At 37.3% G+C, this 20743-nt stretch overlaps 1 protein-coding gene across 17 annotated transcripts in view; it reads right to left on the bottom strand.

The window, feature by feature from the left end:
* The window catches only part of MAGI2 (membrane associated guanylate kinase, WW and PDZ domain containing 2), a 1433352-nt gene that overhangs the window by 165657 nt on the left and 1246952 nt on the right, over positions 1-20743 (bottom strand). For 12 of the 17 annotated variants that reach the window (XM_037736560.1, XM_037736552.1, XM_037736553.1 and 9 more), the window contains 3 exons: positions 20054-20085; positions 13724-13913; positions 4228-4269 (listed from right to left, as the gene is read on the bottom strand). In XM_037736560.1, coding sequence (XP_037592488.1) covers positions 4228-4269; positions 13724-13913; positions 20054-20085 — 264 coding nt within the window. The remainder of the gene's footprint in view (positions 1-4227; positions 4270-13723; positions 13914-20053; positions 20086-20743) is intronic. The other 5 variants (XM_037736555.1, XM_037736559.1, XM_017523031.2 and 2 more) reach the window with 3 other exon arrangements.

Here is a 20743-nt window from a genome sequence, read left to right as displayed (position 1 = left end):
TACTTTAAAACATTTTAGAAAGATAATTTTTCTTTGGTTTCCTTTTTTCCTTGGAGCCTGGCTTTAGAAAATATCTAAAATTACATGTACAAAGCTGGGAGACATCACTGTTTTTCTTTCCTGCTTTATTACTCTTTTGGCAGACTGTGATGTTTCTGAGTTTCCCCCAGCTGCTCTTTGGCCCGACGACATGTTTCAATTACTGTATTATGTTTGATTTCTTTCCTTATTAATGCAAGAACTTAAAGTGAAGAAATCCAACGGCCAACTCTTCACCCCACTGCAGCAGAGTTAACAATCACTGTTCCTTTCCCTTGTTTCTAAAGAAACTATGTACCGGGGAGGTTGTTAGATGAGGGTGTCTGGTAGATACCTATCTGGACCTGAGTTGCTTTGCATGTTGTTCAACTGTGCCCCACAAACATTCTTTTACTCTTCTGTTCCCTTGTACTCTTTTTTTTTTCAATCTTCTTTTTCCTCAGTCCTTTTTGCAGAACTGTCAGGGACACTCTCAGGCGTTGCTTAATGACGCTCAAGAGGAGGCATTGGTTGTAAAGAAATGGACTAAGAGGAGATAAAGCATTCTTTAGATATTAGTGTTCAGTGGCCAGCTGTGGCCAGTGTTGCTTCTTTGAAGTTGGGTCCTTAGATCCTTAGGAATTATGAAATAATGAAGCCTGTTATGAATTATGACAGGCATTATGAAGCATTTCATGATCCTTTTCCTAGACGGAATTTTACACGACCACTATGGCAAGTGAATTTACAAGTCCTAATTTATCCTGGGCTCACACCAGTATTGTAAAAACTAACTTTAAAAAGTAGCAAATGGTGCGCATATCCAGGTATCAGGATGACCTCTCTCATGATAAAGAAAAGCAGATTTCAAAAGTTGATTCCTATTTCACATGAAGACTCCAGGGGCTTCGCATGGTATACATTTCCTTAATCTTGCTTTTGAAAGACGTAGCTTTGTGCACGGTTAGGGAAAAGGCTGGGTAACTGAACACAACTGATTAATTTTATGAATGGATTCAATCTTCAAAAATGCAAAGAACAACATTTTTATGAATTAATTTGGCACATGGGATGCTGCTGTAAACATGTCAATTAAATTTTGGTACTTGAATCCCCTTTCATGTTTTAATTAAAACATAAGTACCATGGCTTATCATCACAGTTTGGCATGGAAGATACAGTTATTCAATTTTTCCTGCTGGAAAAAGCATCACTTTTTTGGCTTTTCCTTGTAAAGAGATTTAGGAAAGACAGCATGAGGAAGGCAACAGGAATCACAAATGGTTATTAAACATGGTCTCGACTTCTGGATTTGTATGTACTCCAGATATAGAATGAGTTAAAAAGGAATTATATAGTTTCTGTTGCTCAAATCTAACATTATCTAATAAGTAGCTAATACCCTATCCTTTGAAATATTCCTTCTCTTTACTTGTTTGCTTTATCCCTGTGGGTATGTGAATGTGACCAAGCATGTGTTAGCCGTAGCAGACGCCATCTCACAGTTTCTGTTTGGCTCTCTCCTCATTCCATCTCTTTAGAGGAAAAGTTGTCTCTAGTGGAGCCTTCACTCTACCTCTGATTTCATTCCTGCCAGTCTGGTTTATGCTCTCTCTTGGCACTCCTGCACTCCTTAAGGTCACTATGCCTGCTAATGACCAAATTAAATGCCCTTTTTTCTTTCCTCATACTGATTCAGTGCCTCATTTGATATTGTTGATACACTATTTATGACTTCAGATTTCTTTAGATCCTAAACAAGGAAACATCTCCTTTGGAAGTAGTTTCTGTGACACCCCATTTCCTAGCAGTCTTATTTTTGGGTGGAGTTGCCCATTCAAAGTTCCTGGCCATAGAGTCCATTGTTTTTCACTAATATGCTCCTTAGGTGATGGCATAGTTATCATTGGCTGTCTATAGTGTTCCATTATGCACAGTCTGTAGAAGTTGTTAAATAAATATTTCCCTAATTTAGTTGTCTTAAGGCACTCAGCAGTCTCCTAGACCCAATGAACCATAGCATTATTCCACTATGGAGTTATCACTTAGTTTCAAAAATACATACTATTTACAACTTCCTACTATCAATTTTGACTCTGTACCTAAAGATCTTATGCAAATAAAGTTAATAATCTACCTTATAATTATGATAAATACATCTGAGTAAAAATAATGACATGTAATTTGATAAAAGACATTTTATAAATGTCAGAAATAATATGGGTCATCTACTTATTTTATCTTTTTTTTTTTTTTTTATTAGAGATGAGGTCTTGCTTTGTTGCCCAAGTTAGAGTGCAGTGGTGTGATCACAACTCACTACCGCCTCAGATTCCTGGGTTCAAGCCATCCTTCCATCTCGTCTAAGTCTTCCAAGTAGCTGGGACTACAGGCATGCGCCACAGTGCCCGGCTGTTTACATTTTTTTGTGGAGATGGGGGTCTTGCCATCTTGTCCAGGTTGATTTTGAACTCCTGGGATCAAGCTACCCTCCCACCTTGGCTTCCCAAAATGCTGGGATTACAGGCATGAGCCACAGTGCCAAGCAAGATCTGCTTATTTTAAATGCAGTCATGATTTCCCAGAATATTCCGATAACTTGTGTGGACATTCAATCAATTATTTGGATTGGTTCTTTTCTTCAAAATCTGAATTGTATAGTAACATAGTATACTCTAACTATATTATAACTTTTGTCTTCTAAGTAAGTAACATATTTTTTAGAAAATGTAAACTATGACTTTGCAGGTATGTTGGGGTAACCTAAACTATCGGACCACTCTACTCTCGTTTTTAAATGAAGTACATTCAGAATCTGAGATTTTAAAGACATGTCCTTTTTGTGACCAGTAAGCTGAGATTTAAAATTCCAAATTAAATCTTGATTTCATTTTGCAACTGTAATTACTAGATCCCATTTTCTCTCTGGGCATAAGATAGTGTTAAAAACAATTAAAAAGATTTAACAGTCAGCATAGAGAAATGATCATGCTTTAAAATTTTTAGTCATGCTACATAAATTCTTTAGACATTATTTTAAGACAAAATGCTAAATAATATCTTCCATATTTTCTACATATCCCCCCAAAAATGACATGAAAACTTACAGAATGAAATGATCTCAAGCACATATATTCTCCAAGGGGTGTTAGAACATGCTGAGATGGATAATGAGCTGTCATCATGGAAACACTCTGGAGATGTGTGCTGTGAGTCCACAGCCCTGAAATAGTGCTACTATTATAAAACACTATTTTCTGCAATTGTTTGAGTATTTCAATCTGGTTGTCTGATTAGCTGTTTAAAGCATTTTCATCACTAATTCTAAGGGCAAAAAAATTTACATCTTTTTCCTCTGTCATTTGTACAATAATGTTACATATTTTAGCGTAAACCAAAATTGGTGTTTTTGATATGATTAAGTAAAAAAAATTTTCATTTTATGCAAATTAATTATGACTGAAAGCTCCTAAAACTAAAATATGATATTCAAGCCTAACTTAAAATCTTATTGAAATATAGCATTTTATAATTGGCATTGTTTAAAAAATGAAGCTGATATAAATAGTTACTTGATTTGAAAAGAATTTCATTCTGTGTTAGCAAAATTTCTAATACATTCTTTGGAAATGTCTAAATTGCAAATCTCCTGAGACCTTCTAGCTTCTTATTTGTATCTAGTTTAAAGCTATTCAATGTACATAAAATGCAAGCCACATAAGTAATTTAACATTTTCTAGTAGCCACATTTTATAAAACAAAACAGATGAAATCATCTTTCTCTCTTTTTTGTTTGGGTACTGTCTTTGGAAATCCAGTGCAGATTTTTCACATATCTTACAGCACTTCTATATTTAGAATAGGCATATTTCAAGTGCCCAATAACCACATGGAGCTGGTGGCTACTGGATCACATAGCACAGGTCTATTCAGTCTGATGGCTCTCCTCGGCAGCTGTTTTTAATTCAATCTTTTACTATTTTATGAAAGAAATTCATGAATATGACTGTTTTCCTTTGTTTTTGTTGGCAGGCATTTAGGCTCACCATGATGAGACTTCCTCTCTATCTTGAATACATGTTTCATGTAGGTGACTAAAGTAGCACAGTGATTATATACTAAGAAACTGATAGTACTCAGAAGAATGATTTGTTACACAAAATGGAAGACGTTTTGTTCACAGAACTGTGAGTGCTGAACAATACTTGCCAGAGGAATCCATTCGAACACTGGTCCTGGGTGGCACTTGTTCTGGATGGGAAAATGGGGAATTAAAGTTGAAATTCATTTATGGCATTTTAAAATTCATCTTTACTTTCTTTTGGTTGCTATCATAGCTCCCCCAACCACAATCCTATACTTATGTTTAAAACATTTTTTTTTCCTCTAAGATCCAAGTTAGTGGACAGATTTATCTTGCTTTATGTATGAGCATGTATGTAAACGTTTCTTTTTTTTTTTTTTCTTTCTGAGAAGGTGTTTCACTCTTGTCTCGCAGGCTACAGTGCAATGGCACAATCTGAGCTCACTGCAACTTCCGCCTCCGGGGTTCAAGCGATTCTCCTGCATCAGCATTCCCAGTAGCTGGGATTACTGGCACCCACCATGACACACAGCTAATTTTTGTATTTTTGATAGAGATGGGGTTTCACCATGTTGGCTAGGCTGGTCTCGAACTCCTGACCTCAGGTGATTCACTTGCCTCGGCCTCCCAAAGTGCTGGGATTATAGGTGTGAACTAACGTGCCTGGCCTGTAAATATGTTTCTTTTACATGCACCCAAAATAGAAAAATCTGAATTTCTTTTACGATAAGGGTGGAATAAGATTACCATTTCTAAATATTGTTTTGATTCTCATTATAAGAATACTAATTTGAAAGTAAAGTCAATCTAGAATGTGAAATATATAAGGAAAATATAGGTCCTTTAAAATTAGGTTATAATTCTGTGTCATAAAACTTTGAAATGAAAAGTAGAAAATCTAATCAATGATGGTATTGATTTATGTACACTAGTCAAAATATTTTGATATTTCCAATTATCTGGGTAGTTGAAGTTATGTATAAGTAGTTGAGTTAAATTAGTTTATTTTAGCAATAGAGATCCTTTATAAGATTTATGTTATAATCTATGTTAAGTCTAATAACATAAAAATTCAAAAAAGTGAGTACAAAGCACCTTCAAAATGTAGGCATATCCCACATTTAGAATTTGAGAACCTAGAAAAACCTGGTTGCATACTGTGTTCTGGAAGTAACTGGAGACATGTTGCTCTTGTGCATTAACATTTTTCATGGGTAGCAAGACTCCAATTGACATGCTTCCTTCTACTCTGCATGGTTGAGATGTGCAGCTCCTTACTGCATGTTTGAGAAATGCAGACTTTCACCAGGACTTTATCTGGAACTGCTAAACCTGAAGAATAACATAATTAAATTGTCCCTTGATTTTTCACTCTGCCTTCTAAATCCCTGGTCTTAATATCGTAGAAGAATTAACAGAATGAGAGATGCAAGGCACCTTTCATTGCACAGATGGTAAGACCCAAAATGCTATGTGACTTGTGTAAGGTATTCTGTACCATCTCACAGGAAACTCTTCAACATCCTTTTTAGAAAACATACTTGCTATATGTTTTAAACTTAATTAGAATGCATTATTCAATAAAGCTCCTTCTTGTTTCATTTTACTATTGTTATGAATAAATAATACATTCTTTTCTGACCACGTTATACATTTTTTCCTAACATCTCCAGGTATTTTTCCTCTTCCTTCACTGTTCTGTCGTTAGAGAAGTTCCTAAACCACAAAACTGAGTTTAATATCAGATGGGCAGATGACACATATATGCAAACCTCTGGTCAAGAAATACTTAAGAAGCTAAAGATCTATGTTAAGATATGCTGAGATACTTCTATCTGAGAGAGTGGCAGGATATTTTTGCCTCTATGATGAATTTAATATTAAGTTTACCACATTGTTTTGCTTTTGAATCATGTGAGGAATTTCAGATGAAAATTAACTAAGCCTTATTAAACCTCTCAAAAACACAAATTCACATTGTGGGTAAAAGAACTGTAAAATGTTCTTGCAAGAACCACTCCTCTTGCACTTGTAGACGTCAATATGTGAACTATTATTTTTTGCTTGGAAGAAATTTCATACCATTATTATTATTTGTGTCTATAAATAATTATTTATGATATATAATCATTAATCATAAACGATTATTCCTTAAGAGCATTTATAGACGAGGCAACTTAAGAGTTTTAAAAGGCAGAGAGTAAGAACATAGTACAATAGAACTCTCCCGTTCTGAATGTGTTAAGATGACATAATTTTATAATATAGTTGTACCATATAAAGCACTATGAAAAAATGATTATTTTATCCTTAAAGTTTAAAAGGTAAAATAAGACCAAAGTCTTGTTGCTTTTTCACTGAGCTTTGTTTCAAATAAAGAGCCAGTCTGCTCATGGAGGGCATAACGATCATTCCTGCCAGGTAAGCTGTGCTTTCACAGTAAAGGCAAATTAGCTTTCTGGCATTATTGCTATTTTTAAAGAACCTTCATGTTTGGTGTGGCTGCTTAGAATTATGACTTGAGAAATGTCCTTTTGTCTGTATCAGGGATGGAAGAGTGCTACCTTTGAAACACTTCCATTAGGTATAAAACCGACATGTTATGTTATACTCTCATGAGGACCTACTGGCCATTGAGCGCTTAAACTCTGCAGCCCTGATGGTCTCACATGTATTCATGAAAATACATTGGGTTACATTGCCAGCTTGTGCAACCAACAAAATGCTTTGATATATTAAATAACTTTCAATCAAGACCTGATTTTTAGAGTTTACTTTTTACTCCTCCACCTGCCTTAATCCCCTGTCTAATTCCAGGATCTTTTAATTTTAAATTACTGAATGAAATAAATTTATAAGCTCTAGGGTTGGATCTAATTTCTAAAATACATGGGAAAAATATGTGTCCTACCACAGCTTTTATTTTGCTATTTTACTTAGCTCACACCGTGGTAATTTCCTATTTCAAAAGGAACCTGTTGGAAATATAAATGTTACCACGGTTTTTTAGAAAGTTATCTGAGGATACCTTTTTAAAATCAGATTTCCAAATTAATTAAAATCTACATATTAAAATGGCAGACACAGCTTAACTGGATTTACTGATCTTCATATCAATATATTATAACTGCAAAGTGATGTACAACGCGATATATTAGAAACTCCGTCTGAAAGGCAAATTTTTTTCACAGATCAAATCATAACACAAATTATACTAAGGATAACAATAATGCTTCTCTCATAAGAAAAGGGTGCAGAAAATTAATATCTCAGTACAACTGAGGACATTTAAAATGATAACATTATTACATCTTTTTCTATCCTTTTATTTTTTTAATGCTAGAGTCACTGGTAAAAGTGTTTTAACATTAACTTATTTTAATATTTCACTAAAGTAAGATTGTGTTCCAGAGAACATATGTGTGTGTGTGGGGGTACTTTAATGCACTGGACATCAGCAGTGTTTGAGCAAATCAGGCCAGGGGTTGGTCTAGCACAGTGTTCATATGTGAGGGTGTTCTCTGGGAAGGCACGGTGGCCTTTCATAATCACATAATAGCAGCCAGTAGCTATGGCATCCATGAATTTATTTAAACCTTTCTTAAACTTTTTGATATTTCTAGCTTGGCTCAATTGGGTATTTAATTACAGGGGAAAAGGAGACTTGGGTCAGGAAGGCATGAGCTGAAAGATTTTCAAAGGCTTCAGAGCTTTGGTTTTGAGCATCCTACATAGATACTACCATATGTGATGTGGCTTCCCCCATCACTTTTCATTGAGACATTGAGGCAGTGTGCTGTGGTGAATAATATTATTGTAGTACTCCATCCTTTCAAGTGGCTCGCTGTTAGGATGGGAGACAGTGCAAACTACAACTCTTGCTCACTAATAACGAGGAAAGAGCAGCAGAAAACCTGATAGTTTAGAAATACAACCACCCGTTTGTGATCAGCCATAAATTACATGTGTATTACAATACTGAACAATGAATTCAATAACATGCAATGAACAACAAAAGAGCAGGATAACAGCCCTAGATGTGAAAAACATAACTGTCCATTTTTGATCTGCCACAAATTATCATTTCATTTCAGACATAGTACTACAAAACAGTTTGCTTCTCCATTATGATCTTTCACTGGCCTGTGGTCACTTTTGATTGCTACCTTTGCTATGATGCTCGTTGCTTATTAGGTCTAATTCTGGAAAGGAAAATTGATTGTGTGAGCTCTTTTGAAGACATTTCAGAGAAATTTCTGTTCTAAAGAGGTTATACCATAAGACACATTACACCATACGGATCCTGACATTTTTATGATTCTACATTTGAGTGATGTCTTAACACAAAGGAGTGTGGACATGTCGTACCTCATAAATTGTTTACTTATTATAACCAAAGTTCAATGTGAAGAGAAAAAAGTTTGAACAGCTTCAGCCATAATTCAACCTGGGTTTAAACCAAGGGACAGAACCCTGAGGGAAGAGTTTTAGGAAATAAGAATTTTTCTTTCCCATTCCTGGTTGCCTCTGCTTATTCGCTCCAGCTTTCAAGGCTGCCGTGTAGAACAGGCCCAAGCAGTGTCCCTGTGAGCTGAATGATAAGATAAGCCTTTACAACAAGTCTGGCTTAAAGAAAAGTGAAGCAACAGGACAAGGCCCTATCCCATGTCAACAGGCCCATCAGAATGATCAAAACTTTATTTTGTAAGATTCCAAAGTAAGCCACACTCATTTCTTTGGGAAGCACTTTATACTGCCTTGCCTATCACAATTCTTCTTTTTATTACCAGTCATCTAGCTATAGTTGTCTAAGTATAATCTTTCCCAGAAGAAGGAAACAGATTAACTCCCTTTCATTTCAGTGACTATTGTGATGTTGAACCCGACTTATTTTCTCTGTTAAGAAAGAGGACTCCATGGCATAGTACTTAAATGTGCAAAACTTTACTACCTATTTTTTTTTCTACTTCATTTGCCGTGAAGTAGATTTGTACATATATCTAACTTTGGAGCTTGGCTACCAACACTAGTCAGGAATAAGCCTTTACTTCAAATTAGGGCTAAAATATGTATAGGCATAAATTCTATCAGCTGAATAAATTAGCTTGAAAAGATTATTTATCTGAGTAGGTATTAAGCTTTTTATTCACGGTGTGTACATATAAATATATGCTTTTCTTGAACAGCAATGATGACTATTCCTTGAATAAATTATATAAAAAAGAAAAACATTATAATTTATCATTCAAATGAGGACAGTCTAGGGTAGTAAAAAGTGAACTATTAATAATTATGCCAGGACAACACAGACCAGGATTGTCCAGGGAAACTCCCATGTGTAGTCACCCTAGACAGTCTTATAAGTAACTAAGCCAGTGAAAAAAGTTTCCTGTCATGTTAGAAATATGTAGTGGGAGGACGGATGCAGTCACACACACAGAAAGAAGGGCAGGAGGAGATGAGGTAGAGAAAACATGAATGGCCTGCTTTTCCCCAAGGTTAGCAGTGGCATCTGTAGTCCAGCATTAGGAATGTTAGCATACAAACCAGAACATTCAAGCCATTCCTATTGTGACTGCAAATCAAATTCAAGTTCTTCCTTTATGAGATTCTTGGGAAAAAGACAGAGAAGAGGGAAGTAAAAAATAGCATGGCTTGTTCCAGTACGCAAAGGTATCTATTTTCTTTTGTTTTCAGTTTTTAAAATTCCAAGTAGTGTGGCATCAAGAAGTCAATTATCAACAGAGATTATTATCACAAACAGAATAGTTACATTTGTCTGAAAGTCTTTGGTAGAGATGGGAGCCGGGGAGATTTTTGTCCTTTTCTGGGAATTGGTAGTACTGACATAGGGTCAATGTTTAAATAATTAATATGAAGATCCAGAAGGCCCATTGATTAAAACTTTTTTAGGGATTTTTTTTCACATAGTTATACTTTTACATTTAGTAAGTTTAAACTTATATGGAATTAAGTTAGTGGGGAAAAAAATTCTTTTTTTTTTCTCAGAGTTCTCCAACAAGGATTAATGAGATTTTGATGATGAAAGGTACTTAACAGATAAAATTCTCTTGATTAAATATCAATTTTGCACATGGAAATTGAGAAACTCTCATTATTTAGTTATTTTTACTGTGTAATTTCACACATTAAAATACTGACATTATTTGCTATGTTGTGTAATGGAGCCTTGTTCAGAAATGGTTTTCTTATGTATTTGTTTGTGTCCCCACCTTCACTGTAAGCTTCTAATGAGCAGAGGTTATTTCTCATAACTTCTCTTGTGGAGTGTCTTGCAGAGTTCTAGATACATAGTGAGTGTTTCATATATTCTTGTTGATTAACGTGGAGCCTGGAGTTGCTACCTCCGGGCACTGTGCCTAATGCTCTGAAGTCAGAGGCACTGCTAGCCTGCTGGGTGGGAGAATCTTCCTTTCTCTGTCTTGCTCCATTCCTGGCTCATCTTGAGATCTCATGAAGATAGGAGGTGTTTCCTAATCATAGCATGTACCTGTCATGTTCTGTTTCACGTGGCTCTACTATCCTATGGTTATCTTCATTTGTTTAAAATCACAGCATTTTTTTTCAGGAATACATCTTTATTAAGATGTCCTGTGCATGCACATTAAAATGTCAGCATAATCTAATTATGAGCCAAATGAGGCACAGCAGCATTTACATCATTTGATAAATTTCCATCATTTGCAGGGGACTGGTGACTTGAATCCAAATATTTCTTGACAGCCTTGACAGAACAAACATTCTGTAGCTCTGTACAGCTCAGGCTTGTGGGTGGAGGGGCATCTTTTTATCTGGCGACTGCAACCTGGTTTTCAATGTGAATGCAAAAATCTGTTTAGCTTCAGATGTAGTTGTAAGGAAGGATACCATGAGATCACTATAGACTAGGGGAAATGTCAAAGGACTTAGTTTAAACAGCTTTGGTTAGGATTCCTTTCCACACTTTGCACTGATTTCCCTCCACCCCCAGGAAAAGACAAGGATAAGTAGAGCCAAACCTGAATGTTATGCATGTAATTCAAAGAAGTAAGAATAGGAATGGTTCATAATCACAAATTTTGAAATATTGATCTTTTGTTTGGGTGCATACATTTTATGATCATTGCATTAAAAAAAACCTATATGAAGATAATGAGAAACAGACTGAGCTTTCCAATCATTAGTTAAAAGTTTTTTTCTTTTAGTATTGCTTTAATCATTTACATGAGAATGTGAAAGTTGGAAATGGAAATGTACAGAAGAGCAAAAGGCTATCTTAGTTTTTTTTTTTTTTTTTTTTTTTTTTTTAAAGACACACACATATCCACAAGCAGAATGAACTGATCAGCTATCCAGAGAGACAAGAGAAAGCGGCACCATGCTCTCCTGGTTTCCTTAATCTTCAGTGGTGGAGCTTTTCTTACCTTGACACGATTTCTATGTTTCATTCACACTCCATTTAGTGTTATGAAGAAATGTGATAGAAAGGAGAAGGATGGGAAGGAAAATAAGCTTGCCTTTTTTTGGCTTCCTGAGATTTTTGAACCTGAAAACATTGTGACCTTAGAAACATTAGAGAGAGCTGATGAAAGCAGGAAGGGGGTGTGACGAGGGCAGCAGCAGCAATGGCACAGGGAGGGCACTGATGGGGGCCCATGGCGGGGTGAGGTGGGGAGTCAGGATATTTGCTGTTCCTGCAGTTGTAGAGGGGAAAGGGGATAAAGAACTCCCAGAGGAGGACTGAAAAAGAAAGCTCCAGGAGGTTAAGGTGGATTGGTTTGCTTGGTTTGTTACAGGTGAGGAGGGGAAAGGCAATGAACAGAAACAGCATTGCAGGGGCTGGATAAAGAAATAATTCTTTTGGAGTTGAGAAGAGGGTCATGTACAAAGGAACCAAGGGCACAAAAGTATCAGACAACCATAAAGAGAAAACGAGATAAATGCCAACATTGTTTTTGTCCTGAATCCTAAAGCTTTGTATTGGCCAGGAAGCTGCAAAAAGGATGGCAGCGAATGACTAAGGAAGAGACGAAAAGCAGGAGGAAGCACCTCTCAATGCTGCCTAAATGCAGTCACAAAATTAAACAAGCCAAGGAGGTGAGGATGATATTTTGATCCTACGCATTTCCACCTTCCATGTTAGAACTGTTAACTTTATCTTACTGTCTACCTGTTTACATTCATTATTCTTATTTTCCCCTTACACGTGTGAGAGCAGGCCATGTTATTCATCTTTGGTATCTCCTCACAGTGCTCACAGAAAGATGGATATTCAATCAATACCTTGGTTATTGAAGCAGAAAAGGTATTAGAAACTATGCTGAAATCTTTTTTTTTTCAGATTAATGAACATTAATACCCTGAATTCATAACTGTATATTATGTAGCTAGGAATGTCTACTTTGTTCTTTACTACAGCAAAGACATTCTAATGATACAATCTAGAGATATGATATTTCAGTTGTTCATCTAGAAGGAGAGGAATGAAACACAGTAGCTCTGATGTAGCCGCTTCTTAAAAAAAAAATGTGTGTGTGGGTTTGTGGTGAGGAGATGTTTCATTTTGATATAAATGATTTCTCAATGGCCTGCAGTCCTAACCATTTTATCAACCAAAGTTAGTTTTACAAAGAGTTGTAGAGGATGGGGAAAAGATTATTATGTCTGCTTTCCTCTTTACCAGCTGGGTGCAAAATTCTCAGCCCCTGAGCTCATCAAAAGAGTAAGCAGATTTGAGATCCTCTGAGATCACACCCAATTTAAAACTTGCTATTCATGCTTCGGATGATAAAGTTGGAAACAAGACATTGGTGGAACACTGAAGCAAAGGAAATCAGCAGACCATAAATGGGAGCACCAGGGACCAAACTCTTCTATGAGGCTGGGTTTCTGGATCATTTAATACACAGGTTCTTATTATACTGTGAGATTCCTGTCTTCTAACATGTGGAGGAGGTGATTTGCAAGATGGTAGAAACAAGCAAAGCAATGGTACAAGCAATATTAAAAGCCTTGTTTTCTAATGTTTACAAAGTCAGTCATTTTAAAAAACCTTCAGATAGGGACACAAGTACATACACAATATTTTAAGACTGAATGTTCAAATGTGCCTGACTGCACCAAAAGATGATTGGCACCTAGATCAATACTGCCTTCGGAAGCAATTGATGTCATGCCTGTGGGGTGGGAAGGCTTGGCTGACTTTTTACTCAATGTCCTAACTTTTTCAATGGCTCCATTCAAGGCTCTAAGAAAAATCTAAGCTTTAGGCTCAAGATCACATTAAACTGATTTAAAAAAAGCCAAACACTTCTTTTCCGTATTTGGTAACTTAAACAAAACCAGCAACTGCACCCCCCAATCCCCCAAAATATATTCCTGATTTTCTTCAGGGGATTAGGGGAAGAAAAGTAGGAGATAAAATGTAAGCTGAAAGATACAATAAACCTACTTTTAGAGTAATAGGCTTTCTAAGATAATTTTAGACGAGTTGGCTCTACTCTTGAAACACTTTTGAAACTCAGAATATAAAACCATGCCAGATAATTCAGCCTCAATATATCTCCTGGCAGTGCCTCAGTTATCATTAAGGTACCCTTGTTTTATGTGGCTTTCACTTACGCCTACTTTCATAAATGGCCCTAGATTTCTCGTAGAGCTCATATGGATCAGGCTTCCGTGGGTCAAAGGCCTCTGTTGAGTCAGGAAAGGAGCTCCTGTGAAGGGCAGGTGGGAAGGGCAGGTTCTGTGGTATGGCCGGAGCAGATAAACTCGTTTGAGGACTGCCTTGATTCTCCCATCGGTCCATTATCTGAAAAATGAAAGAGGACAGAGAAAATGACTGACGAATTCTTCCTCGTTATTTCTCTTGCCACCTTCAGGTTAATCTTTTTTGCCTTGTGGACCTTTCTTCCAGGGAACGAGTAAACCTCTGGTATAAGTTCCTTGAAAGAAAAGATTTTTTGCCTACGTAAGACAACATCATAAACTGTTATAAATGCAAGTGGTGCCTGACTTTTGAATGCAAACTGATATATAACTTATATTACCTTGTCAAATATTTGCTGGTAATCTTTGGCAAACCACTTAATTTCTCTGTTTTTTCCCTATAAGATAAAGATAATGTGTCTCAAGATAATTCAGATGTAAGTACCTAGAAATGTATGGTATCATTTGTTCCTTTTCTAAAGTGGTTTCAACATATTACATCACTTTTCCCCGAGCAGAAGCTACAGTCGTCTGCATATACTAATTTGACACCTACACATATAGCAACAACCTCTTATGCGTAAATATCCAGTCACTTTCCTCTCAATTTTGATGTAATTATGCAACCATCTAGGATTCAGGGATTGTTCAGAGTCTCCTAGGAAGCCTCATTTTCTGTGGATCTGGTGATTCCTCCCCCAGAGTGCTGCTACTGATGTGGCTACTTCTCTAATTTCTTAAAGACCTGCAGAGTACTTCCCAGTTTCTCATGTTCTTTTATATACATGATCTTCTTGGATCCGCACATTATCACTATGAGATAGAGAAAGCAGAGATCAGTACCACTTTTTAGCAAGGTGGAAGCCAGGGTCCCTGAGATCACCTGTTGGCACTGCCAACTTCATTTTCGTTCATCAACTGATGACTCATTCAAACTCAATTTTTCTTTCCTGCTTTGATTAAACTGACAGATTAGTTTGCCCTCCTGCTGAAACTCTGCCCTGAGTATGCATGGTCCTCAGGACAAAGGCCAAACTTCCTACAAGGGCGTAGTGGGCTCCTCTTGACCCTGGTCTCCTCACCTTCCTCATATTGACTAATGGGCTGGCTTCTCATTCTCTAGGATCCACTTGATTCTCTTCTGCTTCTGAACCTTTGCATGCTTCATTTCTCTTTCTATATGCATTTTCCACTCTTCCATCCCCTCCCTCACTTCACTTGGCTACTAGATTCAGATGAGATGTCTCTTTTCCTAGAAGGCTCTTGCTGACCACCCTGTTCCTTCTGCCCCTCACACCAGTTCATCACATCCAACTGTGATCACCATGATTCTACCCAGCCATGTCTCACACAGATCATGTTGGGGACCAGGGCTGTGTCTTTCTCCATGTTATATTACCAATGCAGAGTTAAGCATTCAGAAAATGTTCATTTAGTGAATGATTAAAATTATGAATAAAATATGGCCACTTAAAAAAAAACCAGTTTTGATACACACTACATGAAACTTGGCAGGATCGTAACTTTCTGTTCATTATGGCACTGTCCTGCTTTTGTTTTCACACTAGTTATATTTTTGTCAGGGCTCCGATTCCAGCTCTGGCCTGTCCATTATCAATAGTTTGAAGCTGGAAGGGATGTGAGATGCCATGTACTCCAGTGTTTTTTAAACTGCACACACATGCTGTGTAACACAGGAGACCCGGGGGCCTGCCCTGCCCACTTGGGACTGGGACTGTGGCAAGGGTTTGTGCTGAATCAGCAAACCGGGAAAGAAGTGGTCACTGGCCCTTCCCTCAGTAAGACTGGCTTCATTTTAATTTGTTTTCTATATGGGCTACTGCCTAAGATTTCATTTGAACAAAGTTTCTCTAACTGACAAGGATGGAAAACCCCTAGTCTAGTTCAGTTTCCTCCTATGAAACATAATCTTTAGAAGCACAGAGAGGGTAAGTGGCTTGTCTGAGGTCCAGCAGTTGCCAGTGGCAGATCCTGGGTCAGAAACACCTGTAACTCTAACAGGAGTAATTGTTTATATAGTATCACACTAGGGGGAATACCTGGTAAATATGGTTTGAGTTATAGTGAATTGTAGTGAATTTTCTGCTCAGCAGGCCTTGTGTTCTCATCTTTACATATTTCATAATTCATTTGATAGCAAAATTCATACAGAAAGCTATTCTGGGTTTCCTTGGTCATCCATTCTGGGTGACCTTGCCATGATGTGGAAAACCACATTTGTGGGTAAAGGCACATCCTTGGTAATTTTTCACTTTAGCTGACTTTAGGCACCATGTGGATGCATTCTGGCTGTGACTTTATCCCTTCTGTTTTCAAATATAAGATACTAAATACCAACAAGTAAATAAATCAGAAATACGGTGTGAGGAGCTGAAGTATCTATCCCACTCGTCATCACAGGGCTTCGGCAAGTGTCTCTTCTATACTCCTTTGAGGGTTACCTGATACCCACGTGTGTCTTGCTGATATATGTATTGTTCATATATAGTCACTGGACATGCTTCAGGTGAAATATTGGTATTTCTAAAAAACAATCTTGAAACTACAGAACAAGTAATGCTTTGGGTACTGTTTGGGAAGGCTGCCATGGCAGATTGACAAATTCTACAATTTCTGTAGCACAGAGATTGGGGAATTAGTCAAGAGTCCAGTTCATGCTTAGTAAAGCATTCACAACTTCTTGCTATGACATTCATTAACTCTTGAGTAACTCTGTCAGGGTTTCTTAAAAGACTTTAAAGCAGAAAATCACTGCACCCATGAAAAAAGCAGACAATATTCTGTTCTCTGCCACCTCGTATCCTGCTCCCTCCTCAATGGAGTTACCTGGTGGCTCCTACCCAGAAGACCTTGGGGCACATCACCTGCCCTGGGGTCAGAGGTCACCCCCTTAGCTGGGGCTGGCGTGCTGGCCCGACTGCACCTTCCGAGGAGTACATTCCATTGTCTCTTCCCTACTTCCTTAGGCACTTTAGTCTCTGGACTTTTGTTTTCTACCTGGGACACTCTGGCCTATTTCTACCTTCATGAACCCCCTGGATGTTGATCCTGTCCCCTTATTGAGGTCGATGGCCTCACTTGCTCTACCTAGCATCTTCTGGGCCTTTTCTTGTTTAGAGTTTTTGTTACCTGCCAGGTGTTTATTTCCCAACAAACTTCTTTTTGGGCCTCTCTTGTCCAGTCCCAGTGGTGTCCAGACCCAGGCCAATGTTTATAAACATCTCACTAGAATAAGCACAAATGGAAATAAAAGTTGTTTTCTATACTGAGAGAAGTCTGTGCCTCTGCTGGCCTTGGCGAGTGAATGGATGTCTGTGCAGCTGTATGAATGGACAGCACTGAAATCTCAGTGAGCAGCCTGGACGTCCAGTCCACACCCAGGCATCAAATAGTAAAATAGAACAATCTGTTCATGGCTGTGGCTGTTCATTTTTATTTTTATTTTATTTTTTGAAACACAGTCTTACTTTGTCACCCAGGCTGGAGTGCAAGGGCATGATCTCAGCTCACTGCAACCTCCACCTCTCAGATTCAAGTGATCCTCCCTGCTCAGTCTCCCAAGTAGCTGGGACTATAGACATGTGCCACCATGCCCAGCTAATTTTTCTATTTTCAGTAGAGACAGGATTTCACCATGTTGGCCAGGCTGGTAGCTAATTTCTTCAACCTTAGCTTCTGATTCTAGGGTGCACACAGGGAGTAGAGAGATGTGAATGAGGCAGGCCCCTCTCCCCGATTCCCATGAAATGCTCTGTTCAGAAACTGTTTCCTTCCTATAGACACTAGAGTAGTTTAAATACTCCATCTCACTATTTCGGGTGAGGTTGGAAGATGACAGCATTTGGCTTGATTCTGTATTTGAAGAATGCACTTGATCCTTTCCAGATGGAGAAAATGAGAACTCACTATTTTAGCATATTACTTGTTCAACAGGAAGCGGCTATCTTGACATGGAATAGCATAAGATGTGGATCAGTAGGACAGCAAAGAGTCAGGGAGTCACACAGGACTAGGAGGAAGCTAGCTAGATCTCACCCCATATAATATTTCCTTATTCTGACCCAAGATATCATCAATCCTTTACCTGGCGCCTTCCTGGCCTTCACCTGTTTAGAGCTTGTTACCTGCCACGTGTTTATTTCTCAACAAGCTTCTTCTTGGACCTCTCTCATCTAGTCCCAGGTGTCCATGCCCAGGAAGGTGGGACTGGAAAAGAGAGGCCCAATAAGGGCCACACTCAGAGGACAGTGTGTATAAACCCACATACTGTGGGTATATTGTTATATACTTGTTTGGATTAATAGTTCAGTCAACTATGTTCATTTCATAGAGTGACTTGGTAAAGGCTCATGCACGGAAGGTCTGCCTTCCGTGGTGATAGTAGTTTATGTTTTCAAGCTCAACATGTAGAGGCAACATGTTTTAAGCACCTTACATGGTTTAACTCATAGAATTCTTCACAATAACCATAAAAGAGGGCTGTTATTATCTCCATTTTACAGATATATAACTTAAGACACTGATAGCTTAAGTAGATAGCTATAGTTAGGAGTCATATAGTAAAGTCATGTAGTTAGGAGAAGAAACAAAACTTGAGTCCAGGGAGTATGCCTTTAATGCCAACACCCTGAACAAGTATATTAATGCCACACTTCCTCTCATTATAGTCCTCAGTCTAAGGAATTTTTGGTAGATACATGGAAGACATTAATTCTATAGCCTTCTACCTTCTCTTGTCTATGACCTGGAAGTCCAAGCCTTAGCTTTTGTAGAAATACATGGATTCAGGATTAATTGTACATTGAGTTCTATAAAACATTTTTTGGAATTATTGACTATGAATGTAATTACAATAATGACAGAAAATGCTGTAATTATACCCAATGACATAATTTGTGTAAATGTGGTACGTATAAGGAAATCACTAGGTTGCATAATTGTAGCACCATGAGCTTCCTTGTTAAATTAGATAACCACAGAGCACAGATTTAAGTTTGGTGGTGAAAGGAAGGAACTCTTTAGACCTTGGTTAAGATAAAACAAATTTCATTTTAAACATTTAAAAGGATCTCTTTTCAAAATCACATGCATCCTTATGTGATTTGCTAAACTTAAATAAGACTGGTTTTCCATCTAATGTTCTCTGTGGACCAGATGAATCAAATCCTAAATGAGATTCTGTTGGCAGAGTATTCTGCTTTGCCGCAGTCTCTTGTAGTCAGGGGCTTCACACATCCCATTTAGGGCAGAGTATTCTAACCCATCATAAAATGGGATCCCAGAGAACCAGTCCCAGCTCTTGGGACTTGGGCAATTAATAGTTTCAATCTAAGGGCAAGTAAAGACCATCTCTAACTGCTAAGACAACTTGGCTAGTCCAGCTCTGCAAAAAGATTATTAAAAGCCACCATCTTCTTACATTGGCACAAACATTTTAGCAATTTTCATAGGGAAGTAGGCCTAGAGTTGTCAGATAATGCTACAGATATCCAGTATCTAAAGAAGATTCAGAAGCACCATTTTTAGTGATTGTTAGGTTTGGCAGAATATATATACAGTATACAGAGCTTAAATATACGTGTGTGTGTGTGTGTGTGTGTGTGTGTGTGTGTACAAAGACACATATACCCATGTGTATATCTATATACATACACATTACATATATATATATACACACACACATATATATACAGAGGTAACATATATACACATGACACATACATATATGTAGCTCCACAGACATATATATACATGACACAGACATATATGTAGCTCCATAGACATTAAAATGTAAGTGTAAATATAAATGTATACAAACTTAAATTTCTTGTGGACTAGATTTAACTTGTAGGTCAAGACTTCTAGGCCTTTAGTTTGCATAGTTTCTAAAAATTCCATGTTATGAAGACTACATAGTATTGCTGACGGAGAAAAACAAAAGGCTTTTAAAGTACTTTCATTACATTAGACTACATAGTATTAATGTTCATTTTGTAAGTACATATTTTTAAAAAGGGCAGAATTGTTTTCATAGGAAGGAAACATGAGTGACTCTTGTACTTGTGGGACAGATACAAGACAAAGGGACACAGAGGATTTATTTTTTTGACACCACAGACTTCTAGAGTTGAGAGATTTTGAGGTCACCCAATTCAACTTCTATTTAATGGAATTGCAATTGTAAGTAGAAATAAAGAAAGAAGCATAATAATTCCAACTTACAGGCTTTGGAGTTTTCCATGGAGAAAAGAAACCTGTAATAAAGAAAACAATATTTGAACTTTGAAAATATTGCCCACTGCCACCTATGGGTGGCATGATATTAAGATAATTATAATTGATTATATATTAGTTAATAGCAAACAATAACAATAACAAATTTCTGCCTGGCTGTATGTTTTTCTTCAAGGAGCTAAAAATCAAATAATTTCATTGGAATTGTATTAATGATTCTAGGAACATTCCTTATTTGGCAACTGAAGATGCTAAGGCACAGAGACGGCAAGTGACCATATGTCAAATCGTCAGGGCTTTACAAAGCCCAAGACTCAGTCATCCTTAGGGATTCTTTGGCACAGCCTTAGTGGGAAAGAGAGAGAGAGGATACTGACATAAATTTAAATTTTCAGAGGTAAATAGCTTTGCTTAGTATAAGAACTGATTGTTTTATTTACCTGCTTTATGTGGTTAAAAATAAATTAATAAGACTTCATTATAAATTTAAAAATAATGTATACACCTATATTATGAATTAGGTTCCACTATAAAATTTTGTGAGTGTTTCTCCACTGTGATGGAGCAGATTTCTATTACCTTTGTGCCCAGTGCTAGCGAATATTTTGTGTAAAGAGCTCAAAATGTTTGTTAATTGAATGAATTGTGTATCATGAAAGCTTTTTTACCCAATGTATT

This window comes from Cebus imitator, unplaced genomic scaffold (assembly GCF_001604975.1).
Source record: "Cebus imitator isolate Cc_AM_T3 unplaced genomic scaffold, Cebus_imitator-1.0 Scaffold26, whole genome shotgun sequence".
Taxonomy (NCBI): Eukaryota; Metazoa; Chordata; class Mammalia; order Primates; family Cebidae; genus Cebus; species Cebus imitator.
This window is presented reverse-complemented; position numbering and strand designations above follow the sequence as displayed.